The sequence below is a fragment of the Anopheles coluzzii genome, chromosome 3 (genome assembly GCF_943734685.1).
Source record: "Anopheles coluzzii chromosome 3, AcolN3, whole genome shotgun sequence".
Taxonomy (NCBI): Eukaryota; Metazoa; Arthropoda; class Insecta; order Diptera; family Culicidae; genus Anopheles; species Anopheles coluzzii.
Window position 1 is genome coordinate 347,055 of NC_064671.1, and position 23,711 is coordinate 370,765.

Here is a 23,711-nt window from a genome sequence, read left to right on the forward strand (position 1 = left end):
TCAAACATGCTTATCTTACAACCACAAGCAGGTCTAAGAGAGCTATGGTTTAAACTCAGTTTTTCTTCAGCAGTGTTCGGGTGTGGTCCTGTAAAATAGTTCTTCAACATGAAAGTGAAATGTGTGATTTATTTGACTCTGTTGTAAGTATAATGCTCCGAAAAGGTATAGTTTTGTATGTACAAGCTCTTTAATTTCCATTACAAACAGATACTGTGTGTATTGCACAACAGCTGCAACGACAACACCCTCATCGAGTGCCAATAAAATACACTATCGATGTACAACACAAGGCTATTATTATTCTGAAGCAAAATTTTCCAATGTAATCATCGACGAATCAACAATACCACTATTCACATGTGATTCTACATCACAGAAACAAACAGTGAAATTCGAAATGTCATCAATCCAAGAAGTACCCAAAAAGTTGTTCGACACATTTTCCAATTTATTGGTGGCCAACTTTACCCGTAGTGGAATCAAATACATCAATCGATACAGTTTGGACAGGGCAGTCAATCTTCAAAAGCTGGATTTGTCTAGCAATGCAATCGAACAGCTTAATGCAAATTGTTTTTCGGGAGCGACTGCCCTTCTTGAGCTGAATCTTTCGTTCAACAATATCAGCTCAATCGATAAATTGGCATTCAACACACTATTAAATCTGATATTGCTTCGGTTGACTGGAAACAAGCTTCGATCGTTGGATAACAAAGTATTTGAACCACTTAAATCATTGCGTACGATTTATCTCAACTCCAACGAGCTGCAGGTCATTGAGTCGGGCACAATTGCTAAAAATACTAAACTGCAATTTCTTCTTCTGCAAAACAACCACATCAATATGGTTGAAGAAGAAGCATTTTTAGTTGAAAATTTAGAAGCATCTTCGTCAAATTTGACCATTGTCTCTTTAAGCAATAATAAGCTAACGAAATTGAATTTGGGAACGATAAAAGTCAATCAGTTGTATCTTACGAACAATACGCTAGAGGCGCTTCATCTATCGCCGTGGATTGGAACGGTTTACGCGGAAAACAATATAATATCGAATGTTACAGTGAGTGATGTGACAAACATGCAACTAAAAACGTTAAGGTTGGCAAATAACTCGATCACATCTCTAGAATCGATACAGCAATTCCATTCGCTCGTCGACCTGGATCTGTCCAATAATCACATCGGACCATTGAACATCACTAGCCTTGCAAAGCTAGCCAATCTTCAGCAATTGGGACTAGAACGGACGTTCATTTCCAACCTCCAGCACGGAACCTTTGCACAACAACAATCTCTCAAATGGTTGGATATATCCTACAACAACCTCGATCGGTTTGACTTTGACATTCTTACATCATCTGCAGCGCTTCAGCAGATCTTTCTGGACGGTAATCGGCTAAAGTCACTGAACTATGAGCATCTGAAGAAAACGTTCCCGGCGCTGGTAAAAATCGGCTTGTCGGAAAACAACTGGAACTGTACATATCTGATCCAGCTTGTGCGCTATTGTAACGAACATTCAATCGAACTGTTCAAGTCCCAAGCGGTACAGAATCAGACCAACGTCAAGGGTATCTATTGTTTCGACGACAAGAATCCGCTGGCCAACTGGAACAACACATTGCAACATGTGCAGGCGCTGCATCCTCATCTGAACAGCACCACCGAGGATAGTGCCCTGCAAACGTTGCTGCAAAGTGTGCTGGATGACGTGAAACGGTTTAGTGAGAACCATGCGGACGTAGCGAATCAAACCAGCAAGCTGGATGGTGCTGTGTACGATCTGACGAAGAATCAGTTCAACATCCAGAAGGATGTGAACAGTTTGAGACAGTCACTATTCGAGATACGGCTTGCATTGGTGGCGAACCGTACGAACGGAAGCGTTGGGGCGGATAACGACGAGCTACGGCGTATGATCGAGACGGCAAACAATCTGACGCTGGACAAGCAGGAGCTGCGTGCCAAAACACTCGAGTTTAAGATATACGAGCAGACGTTTAAGGTGGATAAGGCGTTGGAGTTGGCGCAGGAAAGTATAGATAAGAACACAGTCCTAGGCAAACGAGTCGAGCAGTGGATCAGCAACATTGTGAGCACGAGTGGTATGTTGGGGCAGGATCGGTTACTAGTACATCAGAGTGCAGCACAAGTTGAAGGTAGCGGTGGAAATGGCAATGGAGTGAATATTGCAGTGTTGGTTATGCTTTGTGTCCTAATAGGGTTGATCATGATTGGAATTTTTAAATTAAACCGTGGATCGTACGGTGTTGAACGAAGGCGCTATGCTAACAGAGATAGCAGCATGGCAACGATAATCAATAATGATATCTAATTACAATATAGAACCCTATTTTCAAACACGTTACAAAGAGTAGCATGTCGCGTTTATAAATAAAAAAAACACACACATTTGTTAGAATGGTTATAGGTCATTTCATCATGAGTTCTGATATTTTAATTTGTATATTGATTTATTTTTATTTGTTTTACAACTGCTTTCGGTCGATAAGCCTCGATCGATAGCAATCATAGATAGACTCAAAAATCTACCATCCAGCAACCTTTTACCCTATTAAAGGGGAATTCGAGCAGCAAAAAACCCTCCAATGACAGTAACCATGGAACAGGCGTTACAAAATGACATTTCTTTTAAAATAACATTTCATTTTAGGATACTTACGTATGGGAGACTATACATTGAATCGTTTATACGTGTAAAGACTATACGTTCATAAAGGGCCGTTTTTGAATCCATAATTGTGACTTGTTGTAAAAAATGTCGTTTGGAGACATTTGATTTTTTTCACTGTGATATAGTTATATGCTACTCATTACATAGTTTAGGCTTCCAAGAATCAAACTGCGTTCTTTTATGTTTAACTTCGTCTAAAAGATGTTGATCTTCTGGTATCAAGATTCATGCTAACGGTTTCATTGATTAACGTTGCTATTCAATAACGCCACGAAGTAAACTTCGTTGAAGATTGATCGCCATGAACTTGACTTACTGGTAATAAACATAACTGTCGTAGCCTCATCAAACAGTTTCTAGAATCGAAAGCAAAGCAAAGAAAATGAAAACAATTGATCATGCATGCTTATCTCTCACTTGCAATCCGGTCTAGAGCAGCAGTCTATTACTTATGCCGAATCGATTAAATTCAGTTTTGCTACAACAGTATTCGAGTGTGGCTCTGTGATCGTGTACTTCATCATGCAACGGAAATGTGTGATTCATTTGATACTATTGTAAGTAGAATGTTTTGAATGGTGTAGTTTGCTTCCACACAAGCTGTAACATTTACTCTACAAACAGATGGTTCATCGTTGGTACAAATGGATGTGTAGCAGAGGAATACCATTGCAATCTTGAATACTATTCCCATGTTGTGTCATTTTCCAATGTAGTCGTCGAAGGATCAGCAATGCCTCGCTTCTCGTGTAGTAACAGCGATAACATTGCAGATCTTATATTCAAGATGTCATTATTGGAAGAGGTGCCCAAACAGTTGTTTGCTACTTTTCCTAATTTAGTGGTGGCAAACTTCACCAGGAGTGGAATCAAACGTATCAATCGATACAGTCTGAACAGAGCAGTACATCTTAAAAATCTTTATTTAAAAAGCAACGAATTGCAAGAGTTAAACGCGGATTGTTTTTATGGAGCAGCAGCACTTCTTGACCTTGATCTTTCGTTCAACAATATCAGCTCAATTGATAGAATGGCGTTCAATACACTGTCCAAGCTGTTGGTACTTTGGATGTCTGGAAACAAGCTACGATCGTTGGATAGTAGAGTATTCGAGCCACTCCAATCGATACGTACAATTTATCTCAACTCTAATGAGCTCCAGGTCATTGAAGCAGGTCTGTTTGTCGCAAACCATAAATTGAAAAATATTCTTTTGCATAGCAATCACATCAGTGTGATTGAAGAAGGAGCATTTAGAGACGAAAAATCTACAGAGTCATCGACAGCACTGCTCATACTGTCTCTGAGCAATAATGAGCTAACGAAATTGAATGTGGAAAAAGTTAAAATAATTCAGCTGTATCTTACAAACAATACGCTGGAGGCAATTCTCCTATCGCCATGGGTTCAAACACTTTACGCGGAAAACAATAGAATATCGAATGTTACAGTAAGTGATGTGACAAACATGCAACTAAAAACGTTAAGGTTGGCAAATAACTCGATCACATCTCTAGAATCGATACAATTATTTCATTCACTAAACGAACTGGATTTATCAAATAATTATATCGGTCCATTGAACATCACTTGTCTAACAAAGCTAGTCATCCTGAAAGAATTGAGACTACAGCGAACGTTCATTTCCAACCTCCAGCACGGAACCTTTGCACAACAACAATCTCTCAAATGGTTGGATATATCCTACAACAACCTCGATCGGTTTGACTTTGACATTCTTACATCATCTGCAGCGCTTCAGCAGATCTTTCTGGACGGTAATCGGCTAAAGTCGCTGAACTATGAGCATCTGAAGAAAACGTTCCCGGCGCTGGTAAAAATCGGCTTGTCGGAAAACAACTGGAACTGTACATATCTGATCCAGCTTGTGCGCTATTGTAACGAACATTCAATCGAACTGTTCAAGTCTCAAGCAATACAGATTCAGACGAACATCAACGGTATCTATTGTTTCGACGACAAGAATCCGGTGACCAACTGGAACAACACACTTCACCAGGTGCAGGCACTTGATCCTCATCTGAACGGCACCACCGAGGATAGTGTTCTGCAAACGTTGCTGCCAAGTATGATGGATGACACGAAACGGTTCAGTGAAAATCATACAGACGTAGGGAACCAAACCAGCAAGCTGGATTGGATAATACATGACTTTACAAGGAATCAGTTCACCCTAATTATTGCAGTATTGGTTATAGTGTGTCTCATACTGGGAGTGAATGTGTATTTCCTTGTGAAATATCATCGTAGGTCGTGTAGTGTTGAAAGAAATCCCTATGACAACAGGGACAACAGCGTGGGAATGATCATTGAATAATGATATGGATCCAATACACAGATGTATTTTATTCTTCGATAGTTTATTTTGATCTGAAAAATGCGATAGTAAACTAAAATATAAACATGACATTTGCATGACATTGGGTCATTTCATCATTTACTGTTTTGGATGAATATTTATTTATATGTGAAAATGATTATTTTTATTTGAGTCTAAATCTGATTGAGATCTGATCTGAAACGCGAGTCCTTCTAGTAAAATTTTAATTATTTGCTTGAAGAGTAAAGTTTGGGCGTATGGGACGATATGCTTTTTTATAGTTATAATTAAACTCATGCAACTGCTTTGCTTTTTTATTTTTATTTCTAGTTAAAGGATAAGATTATTTCTTAAATTTTGCTTTTGGTCACGAATAGCTGAAAGTTATTACCGCGAATTCTTGGGCTAACGGGAATTGTTGTATATGCAAAATTTGCCTTGCACTATGCGATGTTTTACTGTCTTTCTCTAATCGCGGTTCGTCGTCACGCAGTGATGGGAACTTGCCAAGCTAGCTTGGCTTACTGGTGTAGCAAATGTAATTGACCTAACCTGACTTGCGGAAAGCAAAGAAAGCGGAAACATTTTATCAAGCCTTATCTCACACTCAAGAGCCGGTCTACAGCAGCTGTTTCGAAACGATTTGACTCAGTTTTGCTTCAGAAGTGTACGAGTGTGGTTCTGTTAAAGCTACATTATGCAAGGGCAGCGGGTGTTTTTTTTAATTCTATTGTAAGTAGAATGTTTCGAATAGTGTAGTTTGTTTCCTCACAATCTCTTATATTTACATTACTTACAGATGGTCCATCGTTGGTACAAATGGATATGAAGACCAGTATTATTGCGATCCTGATTACTCCTCACAAACCTCATTTGCCAATGTAATCGTCAATGGATCAACAGTGCCTAATTTTTCATGTAATTACCATTATAACGTTCAATATGTGCAGTTTGAGATGTCATCATTGGAAGAGGTGCCCAAACAGTTATTCGACACATTTCCTAATTTGGTGTTGGTAAACTTTACCATCAGTGGAATCAAATTCATCAATCGATACAGTCTGGACAGGGCAAGAAATCTTCAAAACCTGGATTTGTCTAGCAATGCAATCGAACAGCTCAATGCAAATTGTTTTTCGGGAGCGACTGCCCTTCTTGAGCTGAATCTTTCGTTCAACAAAATCAGCTCAATTGATAGAATGGCGTTCAATACACTGTCAAATCTGGAATTGCTTCGGTTGACTGGAAACAAGCTTCGATCGTTGGATAACAAAGTATTTGAACCACTTAAATCGTTACATACGATTTATCTCAACTCCAATGAGCTGCAGGTCATTGAAGCAGGTCTCTTTGTCGAAAATTCTAAATTGGAAAATATGCTTTTGCAAAACAACCACATCAGTATGGTAGAGGAGGGAGCTTTAGGAACCTTCATATCTACAGAGTCGATAGTTTCTTTAAGCAATAACAAGCTAACGAAATTGAATCTGGAAAAGATAAAAGTTACTCACTTATATCTCAACAATAATACGCTGGATACTCTTAATCTATCGCCGTGGATTGGAACAGTTTACGCGGAAAACAATATAATATCGAATGTTACAGTGAGTGATGTGACAAACATGCAACTAAAAACGTTAAGGTTGGCAAATAACTCGATCACATCTCTAGAATCGATACAGCAATTCCATTCGCTCGTCGACCTGGATCTGTCCAATAATCACATCGGACCATTGAACATCACTAGCCTTGCAAAGCTACCCAATCTTCAGCAATTGGGACTAGAACGGACGTTCATTTCCAACCTCCAGCACGGAACCTTTGCACAGCAACAATCTCTTAAATGGTTGGATATATCCTACAACAACCTCGATCGGTTTGACTTTGACATTCTTACGTCATCTGCAGCGCTTCAGCAGATCTTTCTGGACGGTAATCGGCTAAAGTCGCTGAACTATGAGCATCTGAAGAAAACGTTCCCGGCGCTGGTAAAAATCGGCTTGTCGGAAAACAACTGGAACTGTACATATCTGATCCAGCTTGTGCGCTATTGTAACGAACATTCAATCGAACTGTTCAAGTCCCAAGCGGTACAGAATCAGACCAACGTCAAGGGTATCTATTGTTTCGACGACAAGAATCCGCTGGCCAACTGGAACAACACATTGCAACATGTGCAGGCGCTGCATCCTCATCTGAACAGCACCACCGAGGATAGTGCCCTGCAAACGTTGCTGCAAAGTGTGCTGGATGACGTGAAACGGTTTAGTGAGAACCATGCGGACGTAGCGAATCAAACCAGCAAGCTGGATGGTGCTGTGTACGATCTGACGAAGAATCAGTTCAACATCCAGAAGGATGTGAACAGTTTGAGACAGTCACTATTCGAGATACGGCTTGCATTGGTGGCGAACCGTACGAACGGAAGCGTTGGGGCGGATAACGACGAGCTACGGCGTATGATCGAGACGGCAAACAATCTGACGCTGGACAAGCAGGAGCTGCGTGCCAAAACACTCGAGTTTAAGATATACGAGCAGACGTTTAAGGTGGATAAGGCGTTGGAGTTGGCAAGGGAAAATAGCGATAAGATTGTAGTTCTAGCGAAACGAGTCGAGCAGTGGATCAGCAACATTGTGAGCTCGGGTGGTGCTGCTGGTATGCTGGGTCATGATAGGCTGCCAATCCATCAGAGTGCAGCACAAGTTGAGGTCAGCAGCGGAAATGGCAATGGGCTGATTATTGCAATGTTGGTTGTGATGTGTCTCATGATGGGAATGATTATGTTTATTATTGCAAAATTCATCCGGCGATCGTACAGTGTTGAACGAAGGCGCTATGCCAACAGAGATAGCAGCATGGCAACGATAATCAATAATGATATTTAATTCTAAAATGCATTGTGTTGCTTAGAGTTTGCTGTATCATGACTGTTAAAAGTAAAAACTTATTTCATATGGTTTGTATGTTTTACTTGTAAAATATTTGGAAGAAATCTTTTCCTTTTGAATGCTTTTCTCCTTGCGTTGGTAATTAAAGGTTTGACATTTATTTTCCATTAAAGGACTTTCAAATTACGCACCTTCACTGTCCGTTTCGTAAATCTTATCGCGTGCATCAGGGAACACAACTTCCTGAAACTTGCACGCGGCGTTTTTGAAATGGTGGTGGTGGTTTTAATCAATTTATGCCTGGCGGCAGGCGGTCTCGTTAGTAGCCCACCTCCGCTGAGCTGTTTTAAGCAGGGTGCACTTTGACGTTGCAGCAACGTCATAATCTAATTATGCGGTAATGTTATCGGAAGATATTAGGTGATAAAGTTTCACCAACGACGGAGCTACAAAAGTGGTAACGTGTGTGTGTGTGTGTGTGAGTTCCGAAAAGATAGTGGGTGGTTCCTTACTAGTTTAAATTATTTCATGCGTTTGGTGTCGGTTGCTGTTACCGTCTAGAGAAGGTGAATGGTGCCAAGAAGGATGTTACTAATTGACTTTTCAATTCCTCAACCGACACTTACATGCACGCGTGAGAAGGTGAGAAAGAAGCAATATAAAGTAAACATTAACCAAACGATTCTTCAGAAATGCAGAAAATAATTCCTCCTCTGTGGCAAAACCAAGATATTTAAGGCACATTTGGCAACTCTAGCTTGCGAAGTTGGATTTCATTTTATTCTACCAGTGTACGAAAATTCACACCCCATGCATCATCGTTTCGGTTGCATGGTATGATTGGTTGGTGCACTCAGTGCACATTACGCGCGTGCTTTCACGTAAAAGTTGTGTTGTGGGTGCCTTTTAGTTAGCTATAAATTATGCTCAATAAAACAAGGTCCAAAAAGTTACTGTACAGCCAGCCTAAATGCTCGGTCGCTTTTTTGCAAGTGTTTGTATGAGTTTAAGGGGAGAATGTGCACTCGAAACGTTCTGAATATGCTCGAGCCACTTCAACTTAGGTAATTTTTAGTATACTAATACACTCGGCGTTGATAAAAAAGTTGAGAAATTGTTTTCGCATCGTATAACACATCAATTCCGGACCCTTTCACAGCCCAGTTGAGTTAGTCATTGCAAGCAAATGGCAAAAACTGTTCAGTACACTGGGCCGGTCTGGTGGTACAGTCGTCAACTCGTACGACGTAACAACATGCTCGTCATCTGTTCAAGTCCAGAATAGACCGTGCCCCTATACGTATGACTGACTATCCTGCTATGGCAAGGTGTATGGATATTAGGAGGTGAAGTGCTTCAGAGCAAATTGACATTTCACGACTTGACATAACAATACTGGGGGCTCCGGTATTAAAATCGGGGAGGGCTGTAGGGGGGTATAGAAAATTGTATGCGATTTGACATAACAATACTCAATGATGGCGCCCGGAAAACGCGCTAGCAATTCACCTCCTTAATAAACACACCTTGTGCTATGGTTACAATAAGTCACTGAAAACCAAGCTCACTTCACTAAGTGGGTACAGGCAGGCCTTGACCGACAGCTGTTGTTGTGCCAAAGAAGAAGAAAAAGTGCAGTAGGCTGCGGTTTTAAGTGTCAATCACAAGAAGAAGAAATAGTAAAATAGCTGTGACGCATCGGTTTGCTGGTGGACAACAATTTGGTATATGGTAGAAGGTGGAGAAAAAACTATACAAAGATAATTGAGTTGCTATGTTAATCGATTTTTATTCGTTTGATTGATGAAACAGTCAAGGTTCAAGTTTTAAAAGTGCCTGTCGCAAAGCCAAACATTATAAAACAGGTCATCAGTTACATGAAATGTGAAACACAACTACAACTGCACCACATGTTATTTCATCCCATGACCACGAGTAAAGCAATTCCTACAATGAATGAAGGTTCGATCTTTTCCTGTACATTGCAACAAGCAAATACCACCCCGTTCTGGTATCAAGGAAAATCAAGGCTGAAGCTCCCTTTCCCGAAAATCCCTTCTTTCCGGTGTTGACTTCAGTTGGTTCCTGCTCGAAGTATCGGAAATCGTTGCACCATCGTAGGAAATTGGAGCTCGTTCATAATGGATTTATGAAGTGAACGCTTCCACAAAACCCTCGGACCCTACCGCTCTCCAGGCCTTGAGTTTCTAGGATGGCTAGGCCAAGTAGTTTCCATCCCGGTGGAGAAATAGAACCATCCTGTCCTGACAATCGAGCGGCGTGCTTTGGTGCAGAAAAAGAGATGTCAGTCGGTTTGCACCGAGTGATGGAAGATTCGGTACAGTTTCAGTGGTGGTGGTGGTGTCGGTGGCATTGTGACCATAAATAGTAGCATCCAACCAGCATCCAGAATCGTTGGTTTGGGAAGAAGGGAACCAAACTGTGGTGGATGAAGCAGCCCGCGTTTGATTGATACTGGATGCAATGAAGCACAACCAGGGAAATGGGTATAATCATTCACGCGGAAGTGCAATTGTGTGTGCGATGCAGTTAGAAACGGGTGTAGGGATGGTAGGTGTAGCCAGTTCGCCGGTTGGGCGGTGTATCGATTTCGTGAAGTGCATTTTTATCGACTCAATGGCATGCCCGTACGGCAGGCAAGCGTCCTAGTTTTCGCGAAAAGGGTACTGAAAATTGAAAATTATGGTAATGTGCGCACGTACCAGGTAGTTACATACAAATCGAACTGCAGCACTGTATTATGTGATATAGGACAAATATGTCGTGTTCATGCTTTCCGCCGCGACAAACCCTTTCGTTTGGAGTAGAGTTTGAGATGACAGGCGTAATGTACCATAGAAAGCTATATTTGATTCTAGCATGTTTTGAGAAGTACCTGACAAGAGCCGATTTTATCCATTTGTTTCCGATTAGGAGATAGGAAAGGTAGGAATTACTTCAATTTTGAAACAGAGATGGCAGATAGTGATGGCAAAAATAAACAACTTTATTTGGGAAGTGATGAAGGAAAAAAACAAACCAACATGCAATCCAAACATTGCGTCTAGACGAGAAATTATTCAATTTCCTGTCCATTTCCGTTAGGCCTGCCAAAATTTACAGCCGGCTTTGCGTGTGTGCAGTGGCTATACTTTTCCTTTGCAAGTTCTGTTGAACAGTTGTCAATTCAAACCGCTTTCTTAAATTGTTGCATAAATAGACTGTACGAATTTAGTGATCCTACAACTCTTTAATACAGAAGTCGATAAACTTTGCTTGGGCGCTCGATTCCTACCTGTCATGGGGGAAATACAGTAATAGCATCACACACATACGAAAACTCTAACAAGCATATGGGACTTGTTGGTGTTCTTCGTGTGTGTGTGAGTCTTTTTGTCAGCTTCACTTCCATTTTACCCAAGGGGTAAAGGACGTTTTTTGCCTAATATTTGGTGTGCTCTAGAGCTCACGGGTAAGTTTGTTTCTTTCCTACACTATAAGTGCGCTTACACAGTTACAAAAAAAGCCTCAGTCACGAAGGGATGATGGGTAAGGGTCGTCTTTTTTGTTGTTGCTTTGTTCATCTCCCTTTCTTCCTCTTTCCTCCCAACACACAGTTCCACGGCTTCCGAAGCATATCGATTGGGGCGTCCGTTCAATCTCGATATTGGCAATCGAGCGAGAGTGTCTATTAGGGAGGAAGAAGGGCGGTATGGAACGTTGTGGAATCCGACGATCTTTTGTTTAATTTAGAAATGGTAATTTCCAACGCCGGCAGGTAAGATAATACACACATACACTCTGCCGCATGGGAACGGTTACGAGCGGAAGCGAAGCAATAGGTGAACTTGTTAAAGCTGTGCGACTCGTATGTGAACATCCTCGCATACACTGTTATACGCTAGAACAATTTCCGCCCAATTTGACATATAAGTATTCGTTGCAGACCACATGGTTAGAGGCAACCCTGGATTATCACCGCCTATAATCATCGAATCTAATTAATTCGAGTTATTCATTTATCCCGCCGGAGCAGTCTCCCCAACCTGCATACTGGTGGAACTACTGGTAATGGACTGTCAAAATCTACAGCACTTGAGCTCGTTGGTCGGTTACAGGCGGTGTTTGGATATGGGTTTGCGTGTATGGTTTGATTAAAGCAAGCTTAGATAGTCCAAACTCTCCCAGATTCTAAAACGATGAGTAGATTGTGCAGTATCCTTTCACAGGAGGATCGTTTCCAGAGTTACTTACAATTGATTTTTTCACCCAATCCTGGCCACACAGCAAAATGGAGACGAGTGTAGGTCGGCTGGATCTCTTTAAGTTTTGGTCATAAAAATAAGGATCTGCCGAATGCCGAATAGTAGCCTCCACAGCTGGTGGTTAGTTTGGGTCGGATGCACCCGGCGGTTTTCCGTGGTAAAGATTAAGGGGTACGTTCATGTGTGAATTTCAGTCTCATCATTGTTCTGCCTTTATGGTCCAGTAACACAAAAGCACTCTACGGGTGGTTCCGACCGAAGTGAAAAGCATCCGGTGCTGTGCGAAAAATCCTTTCTTTCGCCATTATAATTTATCATAATCAGGGTTTACGACTGTTTACGGGATGAGGACAAAAAACGGTACCTCCTGATGCTTTTGCTTAGTGGCTGGTGGACCACTGAGGGAACTGTGTAAACTCCCCTATGCCATCACTCTTCGCTAAGCGAATGGAGATGTACACGTTTAGCTTTTCTGAGCAATTCGGTAGACGCAGTGTGCAGCATTAGATCGTATATGAATCGCATATAAAAATACCTAACTATTTTTCGTATGAAGCAATGCTTGAGTCAAGTGAATTGCGTTCATGTGGAAACCATTTTTCACATTCGTTGACGATTGACTGATACTTATTTTCATACTCGAGTGCTCTAAAGGTAAATTTTACAATCAAATGACTTTGATTTCGCATCTAGACACCTTCAAATCACAAATGAAATATATTTACGCATGAGATTGTAAAGACGATTTCCAACACGAGATTGTTATCGAATGAAGAACGAGCTATTGCACTGTAAAACCATTACCACTCAATACAAAGAACAATGTTTGATAAATTTCAGTAATTTCAAAAATGATAAAACTTCACTCTATCCACCAAATTCCTTGCAAAATCAATCATAAAAGATCATTTTATTTTAAATTGCCGAATGAGTTCGCAAAAAACTCTTCCCGCGCGACTAGTGTCAGCCGCCTCGGAATGCAATCAACATTAATCACATTTATTGAATTGCATCTGCAAACGTGCAAAGATTATCAGTTTTTGTCGCTGGCTTAACCGGCCACAAAGAAAACAAAACAAAAACTATCGACGAGAAGAACTGCGACACACTACAAACGAATACAATTTTCAATTTCCGGTCGATTATCTCGGATGGAGTTTGAATCGGGAATGGTCGGAGGTGGAAGGCCCTTTTTTCCCTCCCACTTTTTATGAATGCATAGGTGAGCGGATTGCCTGGAATCGGTCTGCCAGATAAAATAATATCACAAATTGAAAGATTATCAACCGCACCGAAAAAGTGTACCGGGATCTGGATTGAGCTGCGCGCAAAAGGCAATGCGATCGTGCTGATAATTCACTGCTGGTTGCTGTTGTGTTAAGTGTGTGTGTGTGTGTGTTTATGTGTGCGTGCGAATGTAAATGCCTTTCGATTCGGTGCTATTAGTGAGTGTGTGCGGATAGCGTAAAACTCAAAATTTGAAAATAAAATCGCATGGAGAATTCCCCTTTTTTGGTTAAACAAATAAAAAAGAGTACCCATTTGAAAGCACGCCCTTTGTTCAGCTTAATAGAATCAATTTAATTTGGCGGATTTATTCAATAGTGTCACTTAGTGTTAATTTTTTATAGGTTTGTTGAGAAAACATAGCTTATGAATAAACGATAAAAACGTTTGAACATTGTTTCTAACTTTAATACAATTTGTTAAAATCAACCATAAAGCTAATGAATAATGTGCTCTAGGCTCAACTATCGTTATTGATTATCTGTTCAAATTGGAAGCAAAAATGCGTGAAAACTTTCAAAACTGTGCCTCTTTAATAAAAACACATGTGTTAGTGCTCAACGGAAAGTGGAAAATTACTTTTTGGCACTTAGCATTCTAGCCCGTTGGAGCAGCTGTCCCTTCAGGGTAATGGGCAACAGTATCATGACTGCAAAGCGACTCAAAATACACGCACACACACACTATTGGGCATGATCAGATGGCGGTGTTTGAGTATCGACCTTTAAATCTATCATATGCAGAGTTTTGCGAGCGCTAGCAGTATTTAAGCACCGAAAAGCTGATTAAACTCTGAAGTAGAAAGTCTGTATGTCTGTGATGGTGTATGTTAAAGCATTTATTGTTACAGGTTTTTGTCACTTTCCCCGGTCAGCTGTGAATTATGCTTCGCTTAAAGAAGGCGCTTAGCATAGAGGGAAAATTAGCGGGGCAGTATCAACAGAGGAAAAAACGATAGACTAATATGTTTTACCAGCACTTCAGCGACTCACTGGTGAAGAGCTTTCCATGAGCATGTGGCTGATGCGGCTGTTTGTATGCGACAGTGTGGAAAAATAGTTCCCAGAATATATCACTTGAAGAAGAAAAGCAGCGGACAACGAAAATAAGACTTTTTTCGAGCAGGCAGGTGTCTTGCGATCACACACAAACACATTCAGATGCCTGTGTGGAAAAGTTTAGAAGAAATTTCATCAGTACCTGCACCGACCTAGAGCTCTGGAAGCTCTTAGAGTGTGTGTAGTGTATGGGTTGTTATTGAAGCAAAAAAGGGACAATCCTGCTTGCGAGGTAAAATTAAACCAGCCTTTCAGTTCCACTTGCCATCTGCACATGCCGGCAGCAGGAGGAGTGTGATGACTTTCTAAGATGAATTTATGGCCAGACATGCAAGACAGTTATCAAACAGGAGCGAGCCGAAATGAGAGCCCAAAGTGCTACGGATGTGTGAGTGAAAATTCATCCGTTTTCGTTAGAAGTTTTTTTATGAGTTTTCATGTGTTCTTAATGAAAGAAGAAAGGTGAATAGAGAAAACAGTGTTGCCGAAACTTTTTAAACAGTGTTGTATTTTTCATACAAACGATTCCATGGTTAGAACTAGGTATATGATGGTGTTTTACTAAAACTAGTTCAAAAAGGGGTCCTCAGCATGAAACAAACTTCTTTTTCGTAGTTTCGATTTCTTATTTATTGCCTTTCGATCGCTTTTATGCACAGCCAAAACCAACCCCCCAATGATAACTCCAATTCCTTCAGCCGCTTTAAGCTTAAAAAAGAAACGCCTGAAAGCCAAACGGTCGGAATGACATCACGCTTTGCACGAAAACTACATTCCAATCCCAAGCACAGTGGCGCCCCCTTTTTCCTGTTGGCCTCGTACTCGCCAACGTAAGACGAAGGGATTGTGTGTGTGGGGGGGGGGGGGGGGGTTTGGGTTATTCCAGCTCTACCCTCCGGGAAAAAAGAAACACATTTTCATTATGATGTCAACCACGACACGCCGCACGCCGTACTATGAATAACAAACAAACATACGCAGCCCGTTGCAGCCCTCGGAAAGAGTTCACGGAGGCCAGTGCACGGGAAAGAGAGTGAGAATATTTCAATTCCAGCCAACGGACGATGCGTACAAGATGAAAAATTCTTCCACGAAGCTGAGCCCAACGTACCACTGGGCTGCAACGGAATGCTACTAATACATTTGGCTTGGCATGCGGAAATGATAGTCCTGCGATGCACACGTTGTTTCAAGAAAACGTGGGAGGAAATAGAGAGAAAAACCACTCACGTGTAGTCCGAGAGTTGCATCAAGCACAAAAACGGATGGAAAATTGCAGTGGAAACAGTGGAATTTAAGATGATTTTGCAACAGAGTGGAAAGTTGGAAAAGCACTCGAGAAGGGTGAAAAAATTAATTCATTTAGCGTTAATAAATAGTAGAAAATTGCTTTTAAGGAGGTACAATAATGGCATGCAGGAAAGGTAATAGAGCCCAATTTACAGCTTTTCCTTCCTGGTCAGCGCAAAACAAATAGAAGAAATAAAAAACCTTCATTTTAGCCGTTCTGCACTTCAGTGTGACGAATCCATCTACACTTAATTCTGTCCATTCTTCTCAAGGATTGGCACGCTGCCTGAACACCTTCGACCATACCAGGATCGAATTCCAGCGAAGCAAGCAATACGCCATGAAGCAAGGATGAGCCTATGCATAAACATAATCACAAGCTTATCTAGCCTATATACTCGGGCGTGATAAAATTATCATTTTCCCACATTGACTCGACGTTTGTGTGTGTGTGTGTGTCGCAGGACTTTTATTCACCAGCCTCGGGACGGGTTTGAATGCGTCAAGATGGGTGACAGGGTGCAAATAACTTGAATTGATTATTGGCGCTCGAACGCCCGCTGGAAGTTGACTGTAAGAGGAAATGCGCCTTTAAAAGAAAACAACACAATCCTGACGCCAAGGGCCAACAAAGATATGATGGGTGGAATGTGCAAACAATCTTCAAGAAAGGGGAGAGAGAGAATAGCACTCCCACGTTGGCCATTTTCTACCAACGGGCGGGGCAGATTTGTTGTTTGTGTTCGGAGTGGAGCGATCAGTGACTCGTTCTGCGGCCATCCGGAAGTGTCATATGAAGCAATATTTAAAGATGGGAAATGCTGTGTCGTTCCTTAACCCTTTTGTCTATCGTTTGATCGCTGCGACACTTTCCATGTTGACTTTTCGTCTTTACTGTCCTAAGAAGTGGTAGGACGCGATGCTCGATTCCTGTTGTTTACAGAGATTGAAGAGTGATACTTTCGGGATGTTTACAAAGGGTCCAACCCATACCTGAATGTTCCTGTAAACAATGTTTCCAAAAATAGACTTTAGCTCACAAACAGCACTTTTCCTGGCCATGTGCTTTAATTTGTCAAGCCAAGAAAGCTTAAATCTATTATACTTCTGGGGCACACCGCGAAAGAGACACTTACCAACTATTCGCATGCTCACCTGTATAGATGCCATCGAACCATCTTCGCGTGTCACTTGGAATGGGTACAATTGAAGAGAGAATCTCCGCAACCTTCAGCCATCAGGTTAAGCGCATCTCCGACCTCGTGCGTCCACACAAAACGTTCCTATAACGAAGTGATACTTTACCGCAAAAACTTTCCAACCTCATTACAAGGTAACGATAGTTGCCCGGGAACTTTTAATTGAATCCATAAATTTCCCTCCTTGCTTAACCGGTACTCATTCTTCTTGCAATGGATCTCTGTCTTGTGCCCATATTTCGGTCACTCGGCCCAAAAACTGACGAAAAGCTTCGTGCCTGGTCCCCGTTCTCGAAGGTTTTCGGCATCTGAGGTGATGTTATTGCAATGCGAAGACAAGCACACTTTCAGGACGGTGTTACTGCACCGGCCAGTAGAAGGAAACCACCTAACTAGTGTGCTGATGAGTCCGGGCTGCCTTGGAACGGTGGAGGTGTAGCTTTTCGGTTTAGCTTTTCGGCACACCGTGTCGACAACTTAAGCGCCTTTGGTTGTTTTGATAATTGAATAAATTTTTGTTTCATCAAGCGCTTACGAGTCGTTGTGGTTGTGATATTTATTTAAAAACAAGATGCTCTTCAATCACAAGCACAGAAGAGCAGGAGCGTTTCATTACAGAAAATTGTTTCAAACGAAGAGAGAACATTAAATTCCATTTACAGCTGTGCACTAGTTTGAAAATGTATCTTTGCGTTTTGGGAATAGGAAAAACGCAACTTTTCCTTCACACACACTGGTAAAGGGGTTGTGCCTTTGGGGATGCCGTCCTTACCTTCCCTTGCGTAATGCGGTACATTTTCTTCCACAAGGCAGCTGATAAACTTTCTGCAACATTTTTACGTTCCGTGTGCACACACCGTGTGCGTCAAGTACGGTGGAGATTATTCCACAAAAAAAAGGAAACTAAATCCACCCTGAAACTAGTGCAGCTCGAAAAACCCAGTATTTTGTAGCGTTACCGGCTAAATGCATAAACATTACAGCGCACCTGCCATCATCCGGCCAAATCCTGAGGGTTTTACTAATGCCCTAGTGTGCGGGACGCGCGCGCGAGTGTAAATAGTTATGCAAAGTGGAACAGAAATGTATAAATATTGATTTTAAGTGAAGTGGGAAGTGTAGTTTGTTTTTATTTATGAAAGTTCATTTTGTTCCATAGCTCTAAAGCCCTTGACAGTGACATAAAGGTTTCAGGTCGTAAAACTGGATAAAAAAGCAGGTGATCTGTTCGTTTATGCGCGCGTAAATGCGGTTCGGAGTAAACGCAAATGCGATTCGGAGTTTAATGATGGGGATTATATTTAACACATTTTTAAACGAACTATTCATTCAAAAGACAAAAAATTGCCAAAATAACGGAAATCCTTTTTAAATGTTGGAAAACCCGGGTTGAACTGTTAGGCTGCTCTATGAATCTCCATCGTTCTGCTTTGAATAAACTTTATAAACTTTTCCGGCCACACGCTGGTTTGGCAGCAATCGAACGTTTTGTTTTAACTTAATTAAATTTCTACTCAACCGTCATCACAGCTGGCACAATGCATTTGTAATGGCTTTTAAAGTAAACTTTTGTTTTCTCCGAAAGCTTCACAGTGATTTCTGCTAAGTGTCATTCGCATTTCCTGGAACAAAAAAAAAAAGTGCGTACAAACGGACGAGGCAAAAAAGGTACAGAAAGACGCGCTCTTTGTAACAAAATGCCAAGTGCCTGGGAGTTAATTAGAAATTTCTAAACAAAATTCATTTATCATTTGCATCGAGCGAGCGAGAGTTTTATCAATTGTTATAGAGAGAAGTGTTGTTTCATTTCCAATAAGTGGCTTGTGAGTTATCCTGAAGCTGTTGATTAGCAGATAGTCTTTACCACATATGAATCATTTGTGATTATTAAAAAGCCATCAAAACATGTACAAAATAATATCGAAAGTACATCGAAAATCATTAAAACACCATTAAAATATGTAAAACAGCAAACCCATTTGGTACTGCTTTTGCTCATCACTCTTTTATTGCCATGCTTTTATCGCTTTCTCCACAGACGGACCAAATTAGTGTCGGTCGTTTGGTCGTTCTTTAACGACACTAACCGACACTATTGTCGAGACATGGTTGGAACCCTCACATAAAGCTCCGTAAAATTTGACCGACTCATTCCGCCGTTCGGCGAACTGCTACTTCCGGTGCGGTGAGGCTAATAGTTTAATAAACGGTTTGACCATGATTTGATCAAGAAATTATGGTACGACGCTGCTGCGGAATTATGGAAGTTGCTGTAGAACTTCCCGGCCCAACTACGCAAAACTATCAATCATCAGTTTCGGGCTCGGACTGCCGGAAGTTTGGCTACAGTTTGTTTGTTTGTTTGTTGCTCGTGTCGTCCGGAATCCAAAAATAACCTTCAAGGGAGTCAATGTTTTATCCATCGTCCGCCCACAGCTACAAAACCTCTTGCAAGCACTGTTACATATGAAAATGAAAATTCAATTAGGCAGCGGAAGCAAACTGGTTTGGCTTGGCAGCTTGAGTTTTCGCATCGATAACGGAGCCCCTTTTCGATTTGGATCGGTCGATCAGATTCGAACCTTGAAAGTTGTCGCGTCATGCGAAATTTCGAAGCTGCAGGCTAATCTAAAATCGGCTCCACAACCGAGGCGGATTCGTTCGTACATTGTGTGTAGCTAACGACTCAAATTACGCTCACCGAGTGGTGGTGGAAAATGGAAGCTGGAAGCTGGTCCTTTTGTCGTGGTGTGCTTTTCCGATAAAATTAACATCCATTATCGAGCGGGATGGGCTGAGGGAGGTTTGGAGTTTGGGACAGAGGATGATGCAGCGCGTTTCATTATCGGATTCCGGGGCGGAATATTACTTAATTTGTCTTACTTGGAGAACTTTTCATAAATCATCTTTCAAGATAAATCACGGCACCCATGTGCACGGTATTGGTGTGGTTGTGTGTGAGTGTGTCTCTTTCCGTTCCATTGGCAACGAGGTGTAGCGAGCTAATGAAATATTGATTTGTACGATTCGGATGTTACGTTCATTTACAGCTGGTTTCAGCTTGTTTCTGTACGGTATATGCTATTTGACTTCTGTAACTAATTAACTAAGGGTTTTCTAAGAAAATTTTTGGCCAAAAACAAGCAATTTAGTATCCAAACCTGATCAATATTACATTGTCCACACTATAGAGTTGTGAAATTCAAGCTGATAAATACTCTTACGTCCGAAAAAGGCAAACATCCGCTTTTCCTTCATTCATTCCGTGGTTTTACAAGACAGCAACTGCTTCAGTGCGTTGACGGATAGTCCAATCCAATCGGCGATACGGATGCCCCATGATGGGGACATTAATTTTCCCTTCCCTCTGTTTGTTAAGTCGACGTTTTTACACGTGGGACCAGCCGCAGTAGCTCATTTTACAATGATTGAGCTGTTGCTGGTTTATTGATAAATCAAACAGTTTCATCACAAGGACCAGAGTAACATCATCAAGCTGGGCCCCATTGTGGGTGGTGAAGGTTTTTTGTTCGGTAAAGTTGTTTATCATTTGAAGGTAGAGGTATTTATAGTGACAAATACCTTTACCATTAATGGTAAACACATTAGAGAAATGGATGTATTTTGGAAAAAGTTTTTAAATATTTATAGTATTTCCAGGTTCTTGGGTATATATCGTGTTAGCTTAAGCTATTAATTATATCTATACTGCCCTTCTAAACGGCCATAGCTAAAGAACGAGATGCATCCAAAAACTCATGGAATCATTTCCATCTTAAACAGGATCAATAATTTCGTTAAGAAAATAGACAGAACTGCTTTCTGCAGACAGCAAAACTAATTACAAGAACTCACTTGTATTCCATCAATCTTGCAATATTCAGGATTGGGTAGTAAGTTTGACCTCAAATGATTTCATCGCTGATGAAGGAAAAGAAAGGGAGCAAAAATAAAAGAATCTCTGAAATACCATGCGGCGGTCGGCTCAGCGTGGACTAATACGAAAAGTTTTCGATCGATTTTTCCTATCGTTTATCATTTAGGAGTTAGCTGATAGAAATAGTGAGCGTGTGGAGCTCGATTGTGGGATGGAGTTAAATTAATCGGTAGTATTAAAAATAAGGAAATTGTATGATCTGATTTACTTTTGCCTCATTTTCCCCGAATTAATTTCATTATGTACAATGTTTATTAGTCCTATTCTAAAGCGATGACAAGTTTGATATTCTCCATTAAGTCGTATCAATTACTGGGTATGTATATGCTTGCCAGAAAGGGTAGATAAAAATCGAAATCGACAATATGATTGCAATTTGTCACGAATTTATTGGATTCAGTTTTGTACGGCGTAGCGTTCGGGGTAATCGAGTGTGATGATGGGACGCAACCATTTAAATATGCGAAACGGTTTTGTGCATGGCTAATGATGATGGATCGCTGTTGATAATTGGAATCGTTAGCTAATTTTTCATTTACGAACGTGCGAAAGTAGCAACGCATCAGCAGCTGTGTGTTATGTGTTAATTTTTTACCGTTCAATTTGTAATGCCGGGCGCATACAAAAAGAGAGGGTGATAGGTTACGTTTAATTTTAATTAAAACAAACTACAAATCAATTCAGGTGGAAAATTGTCCGGATATGAGTGAGGGAAGAAAAAACTGACATTATGGGTGGGTTTTTATGTTTTAAATGTATCATCGCGTTTGTTACTATGAGCTTGAAAACAAGACTTTACAAAACGTTTTCATCGGTGTTCTAAATAAGGATTAAGCAGCAAAACAGTTAACCAGATTCGAGCAACGCTCAAGCAACGCACAGGAAGCGTTCCATTTGGAGTCTAACATTCTTGCGTTCAAAAAACTCAAATGACTTTCACTTCACGTACGCCTCGACACTTCTTAACGACTCAACAACATTCACAGGCAAACACATCTTTCCAGTATTCCGGCACGTTGCGCTCGGCTGTATAATTGTGCAAACAAAAGGCACAAATGGAGTTTAGTGTGATTCCAGCCCAAAACTAAGGTGCCCGATCGAGCCTCAAACACATTAAAAAGGGTAGGGAGGGATATGATAGGTGAGGAAAATATTTTGGCACAGAATACTTTCCGGCAGACATTCCCAGAATGCTTGATATTGTTGGTGCAAATGCGTACGTAGCATATTCACACACTGAGGGAAAGATAATGGACGATGGCAGTGGAACGTACAGTCGACACGGATGGTTCACGTTACGCACTCAGCAAGATGTTCGTCTAGCTTTAACGTAAATAAGACTCATTCTTTTGCTGGCATTCAGGCATTCGTTTCACTTCCGCGTTTTGTCCATCAGCTTTAAAGATGGTGGTCGTTTGCCAATTTTTAATTATTACTAGAGAACTAAACCGTTTTATAATGAGTTAATAAAATAGAGAATTCTGTGTACAAATTGCTTCCATAACTATACACACATTAATTCTCTTTTCCTGAGCACCTTTCATGCATTGCACAGTAAATTTTTACCTACTGATGTAAGGTCTTTCCCATTGCACAGTCCTAAACAAACCACCCCACAGAAAAGCTTTCATCTTTACCACAATTTACTGATCACAACCTACCGATAGGCTGACTGACGAACGATGATGGTTGAGAACGGTGCATACACATCCGTAAGGATGCGTCATGGCGTTTATTAATTAACCTTAGGTGCGTGCCTACCTTCCCTCGGATCCCTCGACCCCGTTGCTCAGAACATGCTAGCGATTATACTGCGCTTTTGTGAGATGAATCTGTGTACCTTTCCGTAAAACGAGGCTTCAATCTTGGGACCGACGTAACCGGAAAGGATGATAATGAAATGTGTGATGCCACCGCGTCGCACAATGGCCGCTTACCTTTGCCAAAGTCTGTGCTAAGCTGTCCGCTGTTTTGAGTTCAGGAAATCGATAGAATATTTTGCAGATTACAAACCCCCGTACGTGGCTACGAAGCCATTGTTGTTGTTGCCGTTGCAAGAGCGAACAGAGTTGTTGCGTTGACATGTTGCAAGCAAATCCTTTTCCATCACTTCCGACCCCCTTTTTTGGTCAGAGATGGGGATGCCTTGTGTTCGTGGTGTTTAGGATCTTCGGTCCCTGATTCTCGCGCGGAAGGGCTCCGGTACATCAGACCGGAACGTGACACAGTCGGGTCGGGAAAGATTTATCGTCACGTCGGTGGTCCTTTTCACCTGCTTTGGGACCGGTTTAATTTGTCGAGCAACAAATTTCACCGCACAGAATCCGGAGCGGTACGCATTCGGCCCTTAACGTGTGCTTGTGTATGTTTCTGACGCAGGTGACATTCATTCGTCAGTAATGATAAATCCTTCCGGGGATTGGGAAAGTGCTACGGGCTAGGCTTTGGGAATAACGATGGAAAGGTTGTGATTGAACTAAAGAGATATCATCGAGAAAATACTACTGAGAAAAGTAAATCTTTGAAAGATAAAACAGGTCCTGAAGACATATTACTAACGTATGAGGAAAAAAAGATATCATTGCTCTTTTTAAAATAAATATTGGAACAAATAAAATACCACTTGATCTTATATACTAGCAGAAGAACAATTATTCATCGTACTATAATATAACCCAGTCTTTCGTACATATATTATAACTGAACTTTTCAGAAGGTATCTCATTTTACTCAACCAAGATCCTC

The 23,711-nt window shown here is 41.1% G+C and overlaps 2 protein-coding genes across 2 annotated transcripts; both read left to right on the plus strand.

The window, feature by feature from the left end:
* The first annotated feature begins 39 nt into the window (after positions 1-39).
* On the plus strand, positions 40-7,989 carry LOC120959941 (uncharacterized). Its single transcript, XM_040383734.2, has 4 exons — positions 40-143; positions 211-2,337; positions 3,920-4,942; positions 5,839-7,989. The coding sequence occupies exons 1-4, from the start codon at positions 109-111 to the stop codon at positions 7,925-7,927; spliced, it is 5,274 nt and encodes a 1,757-aa protein (XP_040239668.2). The 5' UTR covers positions 40-108; the 3' UTR covers positions 7,928-7,989.
* LOC120957176 (toll-like receptor Tollo) lies at positions 2,337-5,717 on the plus strand. The gene has a single exon (XM_040379233.2). It carries the CDS (start codon positions 3,432-3,434, stop codon positions 5,034-5,036), a length of 1,605 nt encoding a protein of 534 aa, XP_040235167.2. The 5' UTR covers positions 2,337-3,431; the 3' UTR covers positions 5,037-5,717.
* Positions 7,990-23,711: the final 15,722 nt, after the last annotated feature.